The sequence below is a fragment of the Cyprinus carpio genome, chromosome A20 (assembly GCF_018340385.1).
Source record: "Cyprinus carpio isolate SPL01 chromosome A20, ASM1834038v1, whole genome shotgun sequence".
NCBI classification, from domain to species: domain Eukaryota; kingdom Metazoa; phylum Chordata; class Actinopteri; order Cypriniformes; family Cyprinidae; genus Cyprinus; species Cyprinus carpio.
This window is the reverse complement of record NC_056591.1, coordinates 3,133,265-3,155,177: the sequence shown is the minus strand read 5'-3', so window position 1 is coordinate 3,155,177 and position 21,913 is coordinate 3,133,265. Positions and strand designations below refer to the sequence as shown.

Genomic DNA, 21,913 nt, shown 5'->3' with positions numbered 1-21,913 from the left:
ACAGTATTTCATACAGTAACCTATGTGTGCTCTGCGCGTATAGGCTATGGGCACAATAAAAGAAGCTAAATGAGCCCGAGCCCGATCTGTAAAAAAAAAAAAAAATAAATAAATAAATAGCCAGAGCCCTGCCAGAATGGACTTAGCATGTCGGCCCCGTCTGGATGGGAGACCTCTACCGTAAACCTGGAGCTACGGGAGCCTGCTAACTCAAAAGGTGCAGTGCTTTCTGCAATTGGGTCGGATCGAGGTTGGATCATATTCACACCTTAAACGTACCAGAGTTCGTTTTTGTACCGAACCGAGACCACCTCTTCAGCTGGGTCTTAGTTCGGTTGTTTGGTGCGCACCAGAGTGCGATTGCTGTATTCACACCTGCCAAAAAGATCCGCACCAAGGGGGGAAACGAACCAGAGTTCGTTTCAATCGAACCAAACAAGACAGGTGTGAATACACCCTTAAATTTAACAATGTAAATATAATTTTGTCCCTCACATTAAGATAAGGAATGGCTTTAGATGATATAGGCTATACAGTGCATGAAAACCAAACTGGTGCTATTGTTTCTTTTGGTGTATGACTCCCCCTTGTGCCGTCAATAATTGTTAATAATAATAATAATAATAATAATAATTAAATATCCGTCTAATCGTGATTTTTTTTTAATCTAACCGCGGTTGTTTCAGACAGGCCAACAAGTGAGGTATGTTACCATTTAAACAGAGTAGGGCGCAAATCATTAACAGGTTATGCATCTCCCTATGATGAAATGGCCTCAGAAAGGGAGGGGAAGCCTGACACTTTGGTCACTATGTTCCCTCATTTCTGTTTGCTCGGTGGCATATATTAATTTTCCACCACGGTAATACATACCTGTTCCAGCAGAGAGCGTGCTTCCTCTGACACAAACTCTGGGATGTTCAGGGATGAGTGTCTTCCAATGCCAGCAGGATGACACTGATATAGAGACTAAACACACACACACAGACACCAAATTCTACATGAACAACAAATTTAAGTGTTTCAACATTTAGATTTTTTATATTTAAACAGAGATACATAGAAATCACATAGCCCCCTTCATTATAATTTGCCACACTGAAATCAATATATAAATACATTTTAAAATGATCCACTGAGAATAATGCATCTGTTGATGAAATACTCTCACCTTTCCAACAATGAGCTCAAATAAAAGGGCTCCCAAACTCCACCAATCACACACTAATGTCTCTTCGCAGATTCCACCCACTTCTAAATGACACAGAATTTATCACTTTAGACTAAACAAAATTAAAATACAGTGCATTTAATGAAAGGGCACAGACTGTGCCTAAAGGAAGTGCCTATAAGGTTGACAAGCTGACCTGGTGCACAGTACATCTTAGAGATGGCGTCAGGATCACATGATTCCTCTACCTCACTCCAACTACAAAAATAGGTGAGCTGCACACGACCTGAGAAAGAGAGTGGGTTAGTGCCTGTCAATCAAACTCTGATGAAATTACACCATAGCTTTAATTAAATTAATAAAGTTATGTAGTGTGTGCTAGTCTCTTTAGTTGTAACTCAGGTAGTGGTCGACCGATATATCGCCAAGAAACACTTATCGGCCGATGCCAATATTAGAAAAATACCAAATATCGGCTGATAAGTTCATCTGCTTGGCCGATGTGTTCGAGGCAGGACTTTTATTTTGACGGTGCTGAGAACTGCAGTGCTAGAGCACACACAGTGCTCACATTCTCCCTCTTGTTCACTGTCATTGTTAACAGCTCTGTCTAAAACGGATAGAAGTCTGTCTAATAACCTGATATAACAGTTAAACAAAGGAATTAATGTATACACAAAGTATGATAATGATTGCTTTTATATTATTAGTAAAAGAAAGGCAAATATTATAATACTTTCTAGTTTGCCGTCAGCATTAAGCAAATATGCATTTGTATAATTTAAACAAATCATTGAATGAATAATTCACATTTAATATCACAAACCTTGCAAACTTAGTCGAATCCTGCTGTGGGATCCTGTTAAGTGTGCATTTTTATCCAGCATTATCACGTGAGATCCTGTTATCGCTATGTGACGGTCGGTCCGTGTGAACTGAATGCTTTAAACTTCAAACTCGTGATTTCAAATTGTGCTGTGTCAAATTAATGCATTTGCCCACTGTAATATTCATGTCATTTTCACTGTGTGCTGTATGTAAAATGAGTGTTACCCTGGCTTTATTTGAAAAATATGATTCCAAATCCACACAAACTTCCCAGAATACTGAATGCCCTGTTGGTTAGTTTACTTCCTTTTTAATTATATTTTTATAAAATATTTATTTATTTGTGGAAAAATACTTTGTCATCTAAAGTATAAGTCTGTTTATTTTACACATTTATTTTTTAATCCACTGTCAATTGATTTCAAATTTCTTAAAAACTATTATTAATAATAATAAAAATTATATTGGCTTTATATCGGCTATTGCCCCCCCTGCTTTCTAAGATATCGGCATTGGCTGTCAACCACTAAACTCAAGACCACACAAAATTATTTCATGAATGATATATGCTGTTTACACACACAGTCAAGATGTAAGGCAATTAAAAAAATAATAATAATTGTAATATAACATAATAATAATAATAATAATAATAATATATAAATAATAACATTAGTGTTCTTTGGAAATACAATGTTGCATCAAATCTGCTTAATCACTTAGCAAATAAGTATGTCAAAATTATTAATGAAAATAAGAGTTTCTAAAAGTAATAAAATGTTGCATTGCAAAAGTGATGACCCCCTTCCAAAAGTAACAAAATAAAATGTAATAAAACTTTTTGGTGTTAAGCAAAGGAATTTTGATCAACATGTGAGCATGATGAACCAAAACATTGAAAGAGGAGTAATTTCTTGATATCTAATCATATTATATATATATATATATATATATATATATATATATATATATATATATATATATATATATATATATATATATATATTTAATTTTTTTTTTTTTTTTTTTTTATGAACTCCCTGTGATTCCCTGAGGTGAACTTGCAGTCCTGCCATATTATCAAGTGGCCACGGTTCTTTACACTATGGGCAGATAGCTGGCTGTCCCGTCCAGTATGCTACACCAGACTTAGAAAGTAATCCAATCCCAAGCCGTATTCATCAAGAAATATATTTGCAGGTTGTTTAAATTAACATCTGGTTTTGAAAATGTTTGCTTTTCCAAACCCACTATTGTCCACAGTACCATGTACCAAAGAAACAAATAATGCTCTACTGAGACATTCACATAGTTGAAAATAAACAGCCACCTTAATTCTTAAGGAATTCCTAGGATCCTTTAGAATGTAATGTTATTTTTAGTCCAGTAAATAATTCAAAAACACACTCATAATACACAAAAAACTGGTCATCACCTGGCTACTAGTACACTCTAAAAATGCTGGGCAATTTTTTCTATTCAACCGAGTCTGTTGGGTTGTTTTTTTCCAGTGTTGGGTAGTTTTTGTGCTTCCCTGCTGTTGGGTTTGTGGCTGGGTCGATCTCACTGACAGCTGAAACTATAAAAACCTCCCCTTTCCTCCGACAAAACTCGGACGGCTTACTTCTTTTTCATCCGCTTCAGCTCATAATTTGGTGCATTTTATTTTATTTGTTATAATTGGTGTCAGAGGAACTAGTACTAGACTGTAAATTTCAAATGTTTATATCTGTTAAAAACTTACATAAACTAATAGGAGTATTCTAACATATAAATGATTTTCTCAAAGGCCAATATGAAGACAAAAAAAGAAGAAAAGAAGAAGAAGAAAAAAGAAAAAACATGGGGTCTTAAATAGTGTAATGAAGTATGATTCAACAGTATGCAGTGAGTAAGTGATTGATTCACCTGCGTGGTTTAGAAGTATGTTGCTGGGGTTCAGGTCTCGGCATATAATGCCCTCGTGATGCAGAGCATCCAGAGCCTTAACTAAGTCAGCAGCCCAGTTAATCGCTAGTGCCTCTGGGATGCGTGTATCTAATGAAACATCAGCCAACTTATCCAGCTCTTGAAACAACTTCGACACTTCCTCATCCTCCTGTTCTCCTAAAGTGCCTTTGGACCTCAAGCCCAATTCTTCATGTTCGACAAAGTCCATCTGAGCTCTGGGAACAGCTGCGTTCAGTGTGCCAGAGAGCTCAGGGGAAGACAGAGTTAATGAGTCTGTTTTAAAAGGTGTTTTTGAAGGTCTGTGTAGAAGAGGAAAGGTGGCCACATCAACAGACTGGTCCAACTCCTCTTTCTCTCCTCTCTGTAGAACATCCGGCCTGCCAAATGTAGGAGAGGTTTTGGCCATTGCAGCGAAAGCAATGTCTCCAGTAATTAGCTCTTCATCCAACATGTCCACTGTGCCCCCTTCAAGCACTGGCAGATTGACCAATAAATCAGGCGGTTGTCCCTCAATAGCACAGCTGACAGTGGCATCCTCCAGTACAGCCTGTTTAAAGGAAATCACTGGCACCAGATCATTTGAGCATTGATCACTGTCAGACCTCCAGAGATCTGATACTTCCTGTATCATCTCCACTGGCTCCTCTGTGAACTCTACACCAGCATCTGAGAGTACAAACAATGGCTTGCAGGCATCTTCCCTGCCACTTTGGAAGAGCTCCGAGGGCGTTGATTGGTTCGTATGGTCAGGCGAATGTGTGCATTGATCCACAAAGCTGGCCAGTTGCTCTTCCTCAGTGAAGAAGCACAGCTCCTGCATCAATATCGGGGGGGCACAGACGATCGGTGTTCAACACTGAACATGTATGTTTCTGTGTTAACACAGGAGCGAGTGAGCAGCAGTCCTCGTCTGGCTCCAGCCTCTCCTGCTCATACTCATTCCACAACGTCAAGTAGCTGTTGGTGCACTCCTCTTCAGAGGTGGCACCAGAGTCTGGCATTTGGGCTGCTAAGGGATTCTCCCCGAGGCTTAGGCCCCGAGAATCCACACTGCTGGAATCAGTGTGCATAGGGTTCATGGTTGAATGTACCGCTGCAGAGTGAGCTTTCTGGATGAAAGGTATGTTGAAGCTTTCATCAGGACTGCTGTCATGCAGATACTTGCAGATATGAGACCACAATTTACCACCTAAAGAGACAAAGAGGAAGTACTACTCCACATCCTGTTTACACACTTAGCATTTAGAAAAAAGCAAAACCAACGAAAACAACACACCCTCAGCATACTGCAGTAAAAGAAAGATAGAGTCCTCTGAGATGATGTATTTCTCCAGTTGTACCATGTTTGGCACGGAATGAGGCACAATAGTCTTCTTAACATGTCCACATGCACTGCTTTTCCTTAAACCCTGAACACACACACACACACAGAAGTCTTATCAATCATGAGTCCACTGGCCTGTAGTAAATTTTGCTCCTTGGATTTTTGCTGACAGTCTGAACAAGGCCTTTATGGCACTGCTGCTTCCAATGGGATTTGTTACTCAAAAATGTAGAATCTATCAGTATAGTGTCACCTTGTGGCCAATTCTCATGAAATTAGGTACACAGTATTGTAGTGGTTTTCAATCCAGATCCTAGGGATCCACTACTCAACACATTTTGCATGTCTCCCCTATGCTAATAATCATTTGACGATATTCAATTTCGTTGACTTGCTGTTCCTTTCACACTACACAACTGTTTTGGGTATCATGAAGTTGTTGTCATTTGCACATTATGCCTAGTTCACACTACAAGATTTTAAGCCTGATTTGCAAGTTAACAAGCTCACCAACAGGTCGGGCTGTGGTCAGGGGGAAATCAGCAGGTGATCAACGCTCGGCAATCTTTATATATGAACTACTCAATGGCACATCAAAGAGGCTCACTGACCCATTACCGAGGCAAACAAATATCTAGCATGCTAAATATCTGGACCAGTCGGCCGACTCAACATCACTCAACATCAACATGACGTAAGCCCACGACTCTTATCCCTGAAATTCCCCTTGCCCTGTATCTTGCTCTCTTGTTGTCTGTAGGTCATCATCAATGTCATTTCCGGTTAAAATACATTTGACTCTAAATCGACCCAGAGACCAATAAGACACAGAGGTGAAAGTGCATATATAAGAATGACTACTTGCAATAATGGCGTTATTGCATGATTGATACTTACATAAAAATATTGATACCAAATGTTTTTACTAGTAAATGCATTACTTACTGTGAAAAATTAATGTCCAAAATAAACTTTAAAATGGGGAAACCCAATAATGGAAAAGATAACTGTTATAATATTTTCTTGATTCTGTTATTGTTAATAAATAGTAAATAAAAAATCTGATAATTTGCGATTTATGCCTATACTTTACTTTAATGTTAGAATAAAAAATGTAAAGTATTTTTTCCCCACATTAAAAACAAAATCCCAAATACAAAATTAAAATATAATTAGAATTAGAATTTGTAATGCAAAGGGTGACATCATTTTTGTTAATGACAGTTTGGTAAAGAATCTAATGCAGTAACACATAATGTAACTATTACGTGTAAATAGTAAATAAAAATTATACAGTCAATTTAAACAGAAGCACTGTTTGGGTGTTATTGACTGTAAATGGACCACTTACTTTCAAAATAAAAGTTTCCTGCGTTTTCCTATCCATCACCAACAGTACCTGCACATCAATTACACTTATAAACAAAGGCATCAGACAATATTTAAACAAAAATACTTTCTTAGAAAAGTGTTGTATAATGCAGCCCTCTAAACATCCTTTCATCTAGGAAGTTATATTTACAGTCTGTGTCCCTGAATCACTGTAGCCTTTAAACAGAAAGGAAACCAGAAACTAATTTAACAAATGAACTAAACATGCAAATTTAAATACCAAATTTACATGAGTTCCATGGTTTGCTTGTGTCACTCATCACAGTGCTAATCTGTGGCAAACCTTTCTGTAAAAAAAATGAATTCTAGCTTAAAATAAATAGATTCTGTGATGAAAGCAGTCACAACAGAGAAAATATAGCTGCAAGCAGTGATAATGAGCCCAAGCAATAAGGACTGCACGCATCAGTGGATGTGCCATCCCACTTGATCAATACAAGGGCTTCAATTCCAATTATCAGCCAAATAAATACCTATTAAACATTATTATTTCTACTATTAAATACCTGTTATGCACTTCATATATATTTTCTTAAAGTGTCTCTATTATGCCATTTTTAAGGTTCTTAATATTGTTTTGGGTCTCTCCCACAATAGGTTTAAATGCATGCAAGGTCAAACAATGCTTTCGTTTTCTCAAAATATGCATTTAATATCACATAATTTTCCAGTGATTCTCAAACGATTAATTCGAAGCAGTTTAAAGAGAGACAATACCTTTATTTATCGTGCACTTTCGGCTTCACAACTTTGCAGATCATTTGCATTCACATTCAGCTACATTATCAGCCAAATAAATACCTATTAAACATTGATAATCGTCTCTTTTAGAAGAAAACAAACATAATCCCAGGTATTTATTCAATACAGTGGCTAAATTAATGAAAAATAAAGCCTCAACAAGTGTTGACATTTCCCAGCATCACAGCAGTAATGACTTTATGAACTACTTTACTTCTAAAGTTGATACTTTTAGAGATAAAATTGTAACCATGCAGCCGTCAGCTACAGTATCACATCAGACAGTGCACTATAGATCCCCTGAGGAACAGTTCCACTCATTCTCTACTATAGGAGAGTAAGAATTGTATAAACTTGGTAAATCATCTAAACCAACAACATGTATGTTAGACCCTATTCCATCTAAGCTCCTAAAAGAGGTGCTTCCAGAAGTCATAGATCCTCTTCTGACTATTATTAATTCCTCATTGTTATTAGGATATGTCCCCAAAACCTTCAAACTGGCTGTTATTAAGCCTCTCATAAAAAAAAACACAACTTGACCCCAAAGAACTACTTAATTATAGACCGATCTCGAATCTCCCTTTTCTGTCCAAGATACTAAAAAAAGGTAGTATCCTCACAATTATATTCCTTCTTAGAGAAAAATGGCATCTGTGATGATTTCCAGTCAGGATTTAGACCGTATTATAGTACTGAGACTGCTCTCCTTGGAGTTACAAATGGCCTGCTCTTATCATCTGATCGTGGTTGTATCTCTCTATTAGTGCTATTGGATCTTAGTGCTGCGTTCGACACTATTGACCACACCATTCTTTTGCATAGAACACTTTGTTGGCATTAATGGAAGTGCATTAGCATGGTTTAAATCGTACTTATATGACCGCCATCAATTCGTAGCGGTGAATGAAGAGGTATCATATCGATCAGAAGTGCAGTATGGAGTACCTCAAGGCTCAGTACTAGGGCAATTACTCTTCACGCTTTACATGTTACCCTTGGGAAATATCATCAGGAAACACGGTTTTAGCTTTCACTGTTATGCTGATGATACTCAGCTCTATATTTCTTCGCGGCCCAGCGAAACATACCAATTTGAAAAACTAACGCATAGTCGATATAAAAAACTGGATGATGAGTAATTTCTGCTAAATTCTGAAAAAACAGAGGTGTTAATTATAGGACCTAAAAGCTCTGCATGTAATAACCTAGAACGCTGTCTAAGACTTGAAGGCTGCTCTGTCAATTCTTCGTCATCAGTTAGGAACCTAGGTGTGCTATTTGATAGCAACCTTTCCTTAGAAAGCCACGTTTCTAGCATTTATAAAACTGCATTTTTCCACCTCAAAAATATATCTAAATTACGGCCTATGTCTCAGACGACCACCGGGACAAGACCACAGGAAACTGATGATTCTTCTGCACAATCTGACTTTGCTGCAGCCTGGAATTGAACTGCTGGTTTCGTCTGGTCAGAGGAGAACTGGCCCCCCAACTGAGCCTGGTTTCTCCCAAGGTTTTTTCTCCATTCTAACACCGATGGAGTTTTGGTTCCTTGCCGCTGTCGCCTCTGGCTTGCTTAGTTGGGGACACTTCATTTACAGTGATATCGTTGACTTGATTTAAAAAAATCAAACATACAATAAAAACATAAAATAACTAAATGACTACAACACTCACATTCAATGATGAACTGCCTTTAACTGTCATTTTGCATTATTGACGCACTGTTTTCCTAATTAATGTTGTTCAGTTGCTTTGATGCAATCTTTTTTGTTTAAAGCGCTATATAAATAAAGGTGACTTGACCTGAGTACATTACACACTGCATGGAAGGCAATATTCGAAATGGCATAATAGGGGCACCTTAATATTGGATTCAAAATAAATGTGATGGAAAAATGAGAAGAATGAGATTGGAAAAAATAGACACTCCATAATTTTTGTTAATTGACATCCATAGCAATAGATTTAAAAAGCAAAATAAACACAAAAATGTGTGTTATGCATTGATAGAACAAGATTCTCAAAGAAGAACAAATCGCATCTCTGTAAGCTTACAAAAATCTGCTAAACCTGCTACTAATCTCTTCCCGTTGGCTCTCCATTCCAAGCACAGTTCCTCACACTAGTGACTAGACCTAGACTCTTCCTCCTCACACATTCTCAATGTTGTTTTCCATGTATTCTCTCTCCAGGTAATTGTATTAAAGCTTGAATATTTCTTATTCAACTTCACCCTACTAAATGTGACAAACATTATAACCTCACGTGATGATTATAGTCATAAATGTGACCCCTAGAAAAGAGCTGTGTAAAGATGGCCCAATATTTCTGCTTTTGTCTCAGCATACAGGTTTGGAATAACAATAAGTAAATAAAGACTGAGCTTTAATGTTCAAAATTTGTTGTGTTGTGTGCAGTAATGATCATAATGCAGTTATAATATTGAGATGTGTACCTTATCAATAATGCCCAGCACTCTGTAATGCTTCAGCTCATCAGAATGAGTCTGCTCAGCCCACAAGCCACCACAGCACTGCGAGCCCAACGCCTGAAGTGACACCCAACAAAGAAACATGAAAACAAGGGGGAAAAAATATTTTAAAGAACTCATATAATACAACACAAAACATGAACAACAGGTAAATGGATGTTTAAGCCACATTCATAAAATGTGCACTCATTCGTAAATTGTGTTCACTCACATGTTCGCTTTTACATCATCAATTAAAAGTAACTGTAAAACTGTGTATTTTATAAATGAAGCCACACGTTTTATTGTGAAGGTGAAATATCACACACACTGACCCTGGTTTGAGTGGAGCTCTGACCCATGCTGTCTGTGAGCTGTCCAGAAATGAGCTCGGCACGCATCAGATATTCTGCTGTCTTTCTCTTCACAGCCTCTCTTCTGCTGGGACTTTCCTCTCCTGAAATATGCAATACATACACTTGCAATAAATTTGCTTTAAAGTGGAGTTTGGTTCATTTGTTTGGTATGAAAACCGCTTTTCAAACTTGGATGTGCACAACCTCCCAAGTTTGAAATTTGTATAGAATGAACCACTAGTAATGATGTTTAATATAACATAAATAATATAAAATTGCAATTCATCCATATTAGAGAGTTACAAGTTCAAATTAAGCTCATGCTAAAGTACCCCGATTATGCTTTTTCATGTATTATCTTTCATGTCGTCTGTAATATAGCTGTTTGTGAATATAAAAGTCTACAAAGATTCAAAGATCAAAGTGCATGACAAATGGAAATTCTATCTCCCAAAAGAAAGAACTGATTCTGAACTGCCTGAAATGAGTCGTCAGTGATTCAAGAGCCCACAAACATGTACATGTAGTGCTCGGCTAAAGTATGCTCCGTTATTGTTTGGTTAAGTGTGTATTATTCAGCTGTCGTTACTGTTTGTATTTACTGTACTTTACATGTTTACTGTACTAAGGCTACGTTTACACAACAACGATGTAGTCAAAAACGGAAAAGTTTTTTCCTTGCATTTTTAAAAAAACGAAAACGTTTTTAAAAAGATGTGTTTACACATCTGCGAAAACAGCCAAAAACGCTGTATTACATATGCCAGGCCAGTAGTTGGCGCTGTCACCTTGTTAGTAAACAGTACCTGTAAGGAAGTGATGATTATATTATGTATATGATGCGACTCCACTGTTGGTTGTAATATGGGTGAAGTAAATTTGCACACTTTGCTGAAGAAGTGTTAGCAAACTCTTGAGCAGCAACAACAGTACCATGTACTCCGCCATTGTTGTGTTTGCCTTTAAAATCAACACGTACTGCACATGTCTACATACCTAACATGTACTATGCTCGCGCATGACGTCACCGTTTTCAAAGATTCCCATATTGGGTGTTTACACGGAAAGGATAACACTTTTTCAAAAATATGCATTTTCAGTCTCCAAAACGCTGTTGTTGTGTAAACGAACAGGCAAAACTGTTTTTGGCTGCAAACGCTGTCGTGTAAACGGCCCCTAAGAAAGCCTCCAGGGCTAAATTATAATGCCCGTTTCTTTTCCAACATGCATTGTAAGTGTTAAACAACATACTGGAAAATGGCTGCCAATAGTACTCAGTGTGTCACTTTTGGCAGAAACATAGATGTCAAACTCTTTTCTCTTAATTGTGGTCAAAAGAAACAGGCTTAGATAACTTTGTCTGAACCATGAACCATGAAGTATTTTTTAACCTAATAAAAAAAGAAAAATACTTCTGAGAAAGCAATTCATGCCTGTTAGACTAAGAGTCAAAAAGAGAGGACTTCAGTGACAAAGTTTATCCCTCAAATGAAATTCGCATTTACAAGACATTTCATAATGCCACTTTCTGTTAAAACCCTGGAATAAGCCAAAGTGAGCACATGTGGCCAGCTCTGCATGTTGAAATACAAAGTTATGCATTAAATTATATACCTTGCACACTCTTCAGCAGAAGATCTACATCTCTACGATAGTAGAAAAATGCCACTGCAAAGTCCTGCTCCACTTCTTTCTGATCAGCTAGATTGATCTGCTCACTGGCCTCTTCCAAGTAGTCCTTCTTCTCGGAGTAGTTCCTGAGGCCGGAGGCAAAGCTCAAAGCCCCACGTGGGGACGTCACTGGCTGTTGCATCAGAGACAAGCTGCTTTGTGTTGCTGTGTGCCTGATGCTGCCTGATGCCATTCCATCATCCACTGCAGCCAGAGGGTCTCCATCAACCTCAAGAGAATTCAGCTCACTGTCACTGCTGCCACCTGACATTAAGGACACAAATCTAGCATGAAAAATAGCTGACTTCCTGTTGGGCAGAGCTAACGACTAATTGTTGTCTGGCTTGACAACAACAATATATGTGAGTCTGTTCTGTAGGACATTCCTGCTTCTGTAGGGCCACATACCAGCAGAGTTTACCTCTAGCCCCGGTTAAACTCACCTGAAACAATACCACAAAAAATTCAAGGCAAGTGTGTTAAAACTGGCTGGAGTTAAACTCTCTTGGAAAGCGGCCCTCCAGCAGCAGGATTGGACAACCCTTGGGTAGGTAAAACTGACCACCCTCTCCACTTTAGTCAAAAGGGGGCGCTACAGAGTCCACCTATATGTCCATGTTTTAGCTTCTGTCTATGTCTAATGACCGACAACTCTGATATGTTCCCTGAATTTCATGAAATTTTAAGTAGGCCAAGAGCCTCAAAAATGAATGAGGCATTATCATTTAAGATATCAAGAATCCCTTTGCAATTCTACATCAGCAATGTCTTTTGATGTAAGTTTGAAGCAATTTTGTTAAATATAATGAGACACTTCCTGTTTCCCTTTTTCTCCATTTTATGGAGGACTGTTTCCTGATCCTGGGAGAGAAGACTACAATGCCAGCTGTTCTGACTCACAGTTTGTAAGTATGTTTACATATATAAAGGATTTGCCACTGATGATTCAAACGCGAGCTTTGAGCAGTGTAGATCAGCGGTTCTCAATTCCAGTCACCACTCCCCCATGATCATCACACACTTGTCCGTTCTCTTATGGCTTCAGACGTTTGTTCTATTCGAACGTAAGTGCCCTGCGAAGTGGACATTGCAGGATATTCCACCATTATTCCAGTTCAAAGCAAATGTATATGTTCTATTCAAAGTGCACTGAAGTATGCAAGACGTGAATTTAAATTGTATTTATTTACAGAGATATATGGTGTCACAACTTGTCCATGTGTAAAGACGTTGCACAGTGCAAATCCGTGAATGAATGTTCCAAAGTAAGGTAAACTTCAACAGATTTCCCCTGCTCAGGGAGTAGGGAGCAATGAACACTGTGTACCATGTCAATGGGAACACAGTTCATGCACAGAGCTCACTTCTAACAATCTATCTGAATCAGGTGTGTTAACAAAAAGAGACGTGCAAAATATGCAGAGCTGGGGGGGCGCAAGAACTGTTATTTGAGAATTGAGCTTGTTGTTTGTCATTTCTCCGATCACAAATGCAGACATGGTTTTATGTTTATGCGGCGTAAAAACACAGTATAAGTAATTATAATCCATAATTATGTCCCCACTGGATGCAACAAATGGCTCGTTTGTAATTAGTTTTATTGTTTTTGTCTTGTCTCGCCGGTGTTCTAACCGGGACATGCATCAAAGTATGACAAGGGTAGGCATGGGCCGGTATGAGATTTTGACGGTATGATAACCTTAAGCAAAAATATCACTGTTTCACGGTATCATGGTATTGCTGTTACAGCTCTGAAATGTGATATTTTTAAATGACTGGGTAAAAAAATACATATATTTTTTTTCCTGCTGGACAATATATTTTGTTTTTGAGCAACATACAGAATATTAGAAACAGTAGAATTAGTTAATTTTTTTCTTTGTTTCCTAAAAATAAAAAAAATAAAGACTGACATCTTTATTTAACCTAAATATGTAATTACAGTTATTTAATTTTAGTTATATAATTCATATACATATCATTTATATCATTTAGTTATATAACAATAATCATACACATAATTTGATTTAATAATAACCCAATTTGAAGCAAAACAGAATTTTCTGACAAGCTTTGTGAAATTATACCACGTAAACTTTTCAGAAGACAGTCAGCTCCCCTCAGAAACACAATCATATAAACCCCCAAATCAATATTGAGGATTTTCTTCCAATAGTTGGTGCATCATGAACAGTGAGTGATCTGCCTGCTACAGTATTTTTCTCTGTGCATCCGTCTTCAGCGTCTCTGGCCTGTGTTAACGGGCGTTAACAGACTTCATATTTTCACATAAATTACATTTTGGAAAATTATTGCATTGCAACGCAGTTTGTGCAAGTCTAGAACAGAGGGTTGCAATAAGGCAAAAAACGGCCGGTTGCCAATCGTGTAAAGGCCAAAGTATATTTCGGCTGTCCACGCACCATCAGCATTACGTTATTTTCGTCATCGAGAGGGCTTGCGGACAGTCGCGCACCCCGTTGGTACTGCGCATGTGTCAAGCTCATCCATCCATGCTCATTTGTGGTTGAGTATACTTTTCAAAGCTGTGCGGACGCTGTGCACGAGACGGAAAGGAACGTTAAATGTGAAGTGTACCCGGGCCATCCTACACACACGTAACTGACCGCTCACTCGCACCAACAGAAGGAGGAGGGGTCAGTGTTACTCTCTACACTACACTCAGCCTGAGGGATTCCTACTCTTTCAGTCTTTGAGGAGACATGGAAACCAGCGGATACCGCAGGAACGGTATAATGGAAAATATTAGTGGATTTGAAACTGTGACATTTTCAAATCGCGGTATACCTTGAAACCAGTTTTCGGCCCATGCCTAGACAAGGGGCGTCACATTTCCGTCACACCCTTGAGGCATTCGGCCAATCACAACGCACTGGATAGCTGGCCAATCAGAGCACATCTCTCTTTTCAGACCGATGAGCTTTGTAAAAAACAATGCATTTCAGAAAGGCAGGGCATAGAGGAGAAACAATAATGTACAGTATGTGGAAAATAATGTGTTTTTTGAACCTTAAACCGCATAAACACATTGCATTACACCAAAAATAATGCTATTTTTAGCAACATCATATGACCCCTTTAAACAGTTTTCTGAGACAGGATGGAAGTCATGAAACGGCAAGATAATAACAAAATATGCAGATATTTTACACTGGTAAGCTGAGCAATATGGCCAAAAATATTATCACAATATTTATACAATATCGATATTTCTCAAATGAAATGGTGAAAAGCTTGTGAAGTGATTCTAAGAGCAGCTCTGGAGTTGAAGTCCATGTGCTTATGTCCTCATATAATATAACAGACGGCAGACATTGAAAAGCAAAAAACCTGTGTGTAAAAAAAGTAGCTCTTTCGCATCAGCTGTCAAATACACAAGGTTATTTCAAAAACACACCAAATTCATAAACACAGTCTGTGAACATACAGCTGCATTTGTATCAGTATCTTAGATCTGTGAAATGGACATGGCTACACACTACAAACTCTAAGTCCTTTTTTTTTTTTTTTTTTTTTTTTTTTTTTTTTACATATTCCGCGGGTAGGATTTATTTCAATGAGGGATACTGTGACGTGTACGTTCCCGGAAGAAAACCCAGTACTATAATCAAGGTATATTAATTAATAGCTTATTAATATAAGACTTTCATTTTAAATGACTTTTTTACTACCCACGCATTGGATTTTATGTGCATCACAGAAACTTGGGCAAAGGTTGGTGATTTAAGTCCTTTTGCTGAGTTGATTCCGACAGGCTGCACATTCTTTAATTCTCCCCACTCTTCTAGCCACGGGGTTGGCTTAGCGGTAATTTTAAAAAACAGTTTTAGTCGCTACTGTCATTCTGTTCCGTCTACAATCTACAGTAGCTTTTAAGCACAGCTGTTGCGCATCTGGAATTTGACGATCCTGTTTTGTTAGCGCTGGTGTATCGCCCCCCTCACCTAGTAAAAGATTTCATAAGCGAATTCACTGCTTTTATGGGTGAATGTCTAACCAATTACAGCAATATTCTTCTGCTAGGAGACTTTAATATTCATGTGTGCTGCCAGTCAAAACCTCTAACAATGGAGTTTTTAAATCTCATGGACTCATTTAACATGGTACAGTGGGTGAAAGATCCCACACACACATGGACATACTTTGGACCTGGTATTCTCTCATGGCTTTTCCGTTACTGATGTTAAGGTTTTTGACACACTGATCTCTGATCATATGCCTGTACTGTTTTCTATGTCCTTTCCCCCGTCAATGTCACACGTCACTCCTACTGCACAACGGACTTGTTCCTTTTCTCCCTGTTTCCGTGACGAATTCACTAACACCTGTAAAGAGGTGTGTCTGTCTGTGTCCCTGGAATCACTCTTACACGACTTGGATGCTGAAGAACATCTTAGTCTTTTTAATACTGTATGCTCTGAGGTTTTAAATATCACTGCTCCTTTAAAAATGAAAAAGTCAAAACCTAAGACTGAACCATGGCTATATGATACCATCCGCTCTCTGAGGCGAGCATGTAGAAGAGCTGAACGCAAATGGAAAAGTGACAAGCTACAAATCTCTTATGAAATGCTGAAAAACTCTCTCAGTGCTTTTCAGAAAGCTATGATATCTGCTAAATCAAAGTACTTTTCTAATTAAATTCTAAAATATCATCATAGTTCAAAAGCCTTATTCTCTGTGTTAAATTCTGCTCTAAATCCTCCTGTAAATGTGATTTTAAATCCCTCAGTATCATGTGAAGGTTTCTCAAGGTTTCCCTCCTTCTGCTCTCTTGATGTTCTTTCTCCCCGTATTCTGAAACAAATTTTTTAATTGGTTGGAACATGTTTGGTGTCTTTTCTGAATAAATGCTTGAGCACAGGGACTATCCCCGTCAAACTAAAACAAGCTACTGTTATACCTCTCCTTAAGAATCCTTCACTTGATCATAGAGATTTTAATAATTTTTGACCTATCTCGACACTTCCTTTTATTACAAAAATATTGGAGAAAACGGTTCTCTATCAACTCCAGTCTTTCCTGAACTCAAATCAAATTCTTTAAACTTTCCAGTCTGGTTTTAAGCCTCTGCACAGCACTGAGTCTGCTTTATTAAGGGTTTCTAATGATATACTGTTAGCGACTGATGCTGGTGACTCTGTGATCCTAATACTGTTAGACTTAACCTCGGCTTTTGATACAGTTGATCATAAAACTCTTTTATCCCGAGTAGAATTTTATGTGGGCATCCAGGGAACTGTCCTAAGTTGGTTTAGATCCTATCTAACAAATAGAAGTTTTTCTGTCAAACTTGGTAACTTTTTTCCTCGCCAACCCAACTCTCTTGTGGAGTGCCGCAGGGGTCTATTCTCGCACCCATTCTTTTCTCTCTGTATTTGCTTCCTCTGGACTCCATTTTCAGAAAGCATGGTGTACCATTTTATTGCTATGCAGATGATACACAAATTTATTTGCCTCTGAAACGCAACAAAGATTCTGCTCTGAAATCTCTTTTTGCATGCCTAGAGGAAGTAAAAATGTGGTTTTCTCAAAACTTTTTATTTCTGAATGAATCCAAAACCGAGGTTATAGTCTTTGGCCCCCATGACCACTTTAATTGCAGTAACATCGATCTGGATTACCTTTCTCCAACTTCATCTTGCACTAAGAACTTAGGTGTTCTCTGGGACCACAACCTCAAATTTGAAAAACAAATAAATGCGGTGATTGGTTCTTGTTTCTTCCAGCTACGTCTTCTCTCTAAGGTCAAATCCTCTCTTTCTGAGAAAACCTTAGAGATCGCTGTCCATGCGCTAATTACATCACGGTTGGATTATTGCAACTCTTTCTACAATGGCATTGCCAAACACTCTATTGCTCGTCTCGTATTAGTACAGAATGCTGCTGCAAAGTTCCTCAAAAGGAAACGGAAATTCGATCATGTTTCTCCTATCTTAAAATCACTGCATTGGCTACCTGTGCATTTTAGAATTGAGTTTAAAATTCTTCTCTTTGTTTTTAAATCCGTAAGTAATCTGGCACCAAGCTATTTGTCTGAGCTTCTCTGTCCACACAATCCCACACAAAACCTGAGGTCTGGTGATCAGAGACTTTTGGCTGTCCCCAGATCACAGCTAAAGAAAAGAGGAGACAGAGCCTTTGCGATTGCCGGGCCAAGGCTGTGGAACAGCCTTCCGGCTTACATCCGAACGGCTCAATATCTAACTGTTTTTAAATCTTCTCTTAAAACCTACTTTTTTTCTTTAGCTTTTAATTCATTGTGATATCATGTCATGAAAGTGTCTTTTTTATTTTTTATTATTATCTTTTATTATTATCTGTATTGTTCAGCACTTTGGTCAGCCCTGCTTGCTGTTTTTAAATGTGCTAATAAATAAATACAAACTTGAAACTTGAACTTGAATATAGGTAATGACTCAATTTGGCGTGGACTTTGTGCTTTGTAACTTTGCGGATCTTTTTCATGCACAAATAGCAACATTATGCACTAAAGGAAGTCGAAAATCTAAATAATAATAATAATAATAGGACCCCTATAAAAAAAACGAATAAATTATGTTCTCCAACCAGGAGCCTCCAACATTGGCAAAACAAAATATAAGGTGGAAATAGGGTTGAACACTGTATGAGAAGCCCCATGTCTTTGCAATTCAAACACATTCTTTTCTTTGAGTGTAAACACACCAATGGCACGACTAATCATGTCAAAGGCACCCAACTAAAAGTCTAGAGGATGTTCAAAATCCACCCCTGCCACTCACATAGTTTAGGGGCCATTTACACAACAACGTTTCAGACAAAACCAGGAAACTTTTTATGAGATCTCTATGGGGTTCAGGTTTGGTGAGTTTGCTGGCCAGTCAAGCACACCAACATCATGGCTATTTAACCAACTTTTGGTGCTTTTGGCAGTGTGGACAGGTGCCAAATCCTGCTGGAAAATGAAATCAGCATCTTCAAAAGCTAGTCAGCAGAAGGAAGCATGAAGTGCTCCAAAATTTCTTGGTAAACGGGTCAAGTGACTTTGGTTTTCAAAAAACACAATGGACCAACACCAGCAGATGACATTGCAACCCAAATCATCACAAACTGTGGAAACTTAACACTGGAATTCAAGCAATTTGGGCTATGAGCTTCTCCACCCTTCTTCCAGACTCTAGGACCCTGGTTTCCAAATGAAATACAAAACTTGCCCTCATCTGAAAAGAGGACTTTGGACCACTGGGCAACAGTCCAGTTCTTCTTCTCCTTAGCCCAGGTAAGACACCTCTGACGTTGTCTGTGGTTAAGGAGTGGCTTAACAAGAGAAATATGACAACTGTAGACAAATTCCTTGACACGTCTGTGTGTGGTGGCTCTTGATGCCTTGACCCCAGCCTCAGTCCATTCCTTGTGAAGTTCACTCAAATTCTTGAATCAATTTTGCTTGACAATCCTCATAAGGCTGTGGTTCTCTCGGTTGGTTGTGCATCTTTTTCTTCAACACACAACTTAACATGCTTGGATACAGCACTCTGTGAGCAGCCAGTTTCTTTGGCAATGAATGTTTGTAGCTTACCCTCCTAGTGAAGGGTGTCAATGATTGCCTTCTGGACAACTGTCAGAACTGCAGTCTTCCCCATGATTGTGTAGCCTAGTGAACCAAACTGAGAGACCATTTTGAAGGCTCAGGAAACCTTTGCAGGTGTTTTGAGTTGATTAGCTGATTGGCATGTCATTGCCAATGTTTTGAAATACAAAATATTCTAATTTGTTGAGTGAATTGGTAGGTTTTTGTTAAATGTGAGCCAAAATCATCACAATTAAAAGAACCAACGACTTAAACTACTTCAGTCTGTGTGCATTGAATTTATTTACTACACAAGTTTCAATTTGAGTTGAATTACTGAAATAAATGAACTTTTCCACGACATTCTAATTTATTGAGATGCACCTGTATGTGTTGACTTTAAAGGCAAGCATGAACAAACATACACAACAATGGCAGAGTACATGGTGCTGTTGTTGCTGCTCAAGAGTTTGCTAACACTTCTTCAGCAAAGTCTGGATTCACTTCACCAATATTACAACCAACAGCGGAGATGCATCATATACAACATATAATCATCACTTCCCTACAGGTACTGTTTACTAACAAGGTGACAGCACCAACTACTGGCCTGGCATACATAATACAGCATTTTTGGCCACTTTCGCAGATATGTGTAAACGCGAATAGTTTGGAAAACATGGTCATGTATACGTGAAACTTTTTAAAAACGCAAGGGAAAAACTTTTCCGTTTTTGACTACATCATTGTCGTGTTATTTCAAATACAATTGTCAATTACATTAGCAACATTTGGGACAAAAGAAGTTAAAGAATTTCTTGAGATAAATACTGTCAAATATGTTCTTAAGAACCTATTTCTTAAGAATTATTATTTTTTTTTTTCTAAAGAAGAAAATGCCAGTCTTTGGAGTGGTCTGACTGAATGTTTGAATACTCAACAAAAACCCTTCCTTTTTGCACTACCTGCAGATTACCATAATAATCATAAAAGCGTGAATAGCTTGATGGTGTTCGACACTTGGCTGCATGTTGTTTAATGCGCTGTGGATTTTGAATAGTTTAAATATAAGCTACAATTAAAAACAAGCTCCCCATTTAACTAGTTTTTGTTGAGTTGTTACTGAATTTGAAATCAGCAAAAAAAGTTGCAACATGCATAATCATGACTGATCATTGTTTATATTATCGATCATTGGTGTGTCACTTCAGAAAACTCGTGCACATTATATCGTTATGCTGTAATGGTTAAATATAATACTCAATTTGAAATAACCCAATAAATTTATATAATTACTTTTAAGACAAACTTTTCTGAGAAAAGTTTGAGGATATCTTAGAAGATTCTTTTAAAATACTTTTAAATAAGTTTTGTTTTAAGAACATTCTTAAGAAATATTTTTGGGAATACAAAATATTTGTAACTTCTTTCCTAAGAAAGAAAATGAGAAGAAAATATCAGTTAAGAATGTTTCAGGAATCCAGTCGCTTGATGAATTTAGAACCTGTCCACTAATCTTTAACATGTTTACCATTAAACATTCATTTTGGAGTGGGCTATATTTGAAAATAACAACAAAGTAAATGCTGTTTTATAAGATAATTCACAAAAAAAAGTTTTTTTTTTTTTTGTTTTATTTAGTGATATCCACAAACAAAGATTGACAGTCAAGAAACTGAAAGCCATTCAATGACTTAGAATCAGATTTACTAATAAATATATTTGAATTAAGCAGTGATTTTGATAATCTGGTTTATTTCTGATGTTTTGTTTAGGCTAACAGAAGTTCTCAATGGCCAGTAGCCTAAAAAAAAAAAAAAAAAAAAAAGTGGAATTTCAACACATTTTCTTCAGGTGTTTTGTATTGTATCATATTAAAATGTAAAGTAGACTTATTTTTGAGCCTTTTGATACTATTCATTCATGTTAACTCTATTGGATGTGGGACATTTTTTAAATTTGACTTTAATTTAACAAAGCACGTTTTTAACACTTTAACGATGAACTTACCTTCAGAGCTTCTATCTAAGAGGCTGTCAGCTAAGAAATCAGTGAAGGGTTCAGCTGGGCCGATGAGCTCAGAGCTGTCTTGCACCTCACCACCCTAAAACACACACACACACACACACACACACACACACACACACACACACACACACACACACACACACACACAAACCATTTGAGGTTACCATGTTTAATTACTCTGAGACAGGGATGAAGTGATAAACAAGAAATGCGTAAAAGGAAACTGTGGTTATTCTGTCTGCATAGGTCTTCCTTAACCCTGAATTACCTCAATTTGACTTCACCACCCTGCCTCTACCTGGAAAAATACTACACTACCAGCCAAAAGTTTGGACAAATCTAATACTATTCTTTATATTACATTTTTTCAACATGTTAGAATAATTTTTTTAGTCATTACATT

General features: G+C 37.6%; 1 protein-coding gene across 1 annotated transcript in view; it reads right to left on the bottom strand.

Moving 5' to 3' along the window:
- The window catches only part of LOC109053095 (ribosomal protein S6 kinase delta-1-like), a 37,306-nt gene that overhangs the window by 6,347 nt on the left and 9,046 nt on the right, over positions 1 to 21,913 (bottom strand). The window contains 11 exon segments of the mRNA XM_042777380.1: positions 874 to 969; positions 1,172 to 1,254; positions 1,368 to 1,457; positions 3,908 to 4,781; positions 4,783 to 5,138; positions 5,226 to 5,358; positions 6,625 to 6,672; positions 9,868 to 9,960; positions 10,218 to 10,339; positions 11,853 to 12,173; positions 21,493 to 21,586. Of these exon segments, the coding sequence (XP_042633314.1) occupies positions 874 to 969; positions 1,172 to 1,254; positions 1,368 to 1,457; positions 3,908 to 4,781; positions 4,783 to 5,138; positions 5,226 to 5,358; positions 6,625 to 6,672; positions 9,868 to 9,960; positions 10,218 to 10,339; positions 11,853 to 12,173; positions 21,493 to 21,586 (2,310 nt within the window).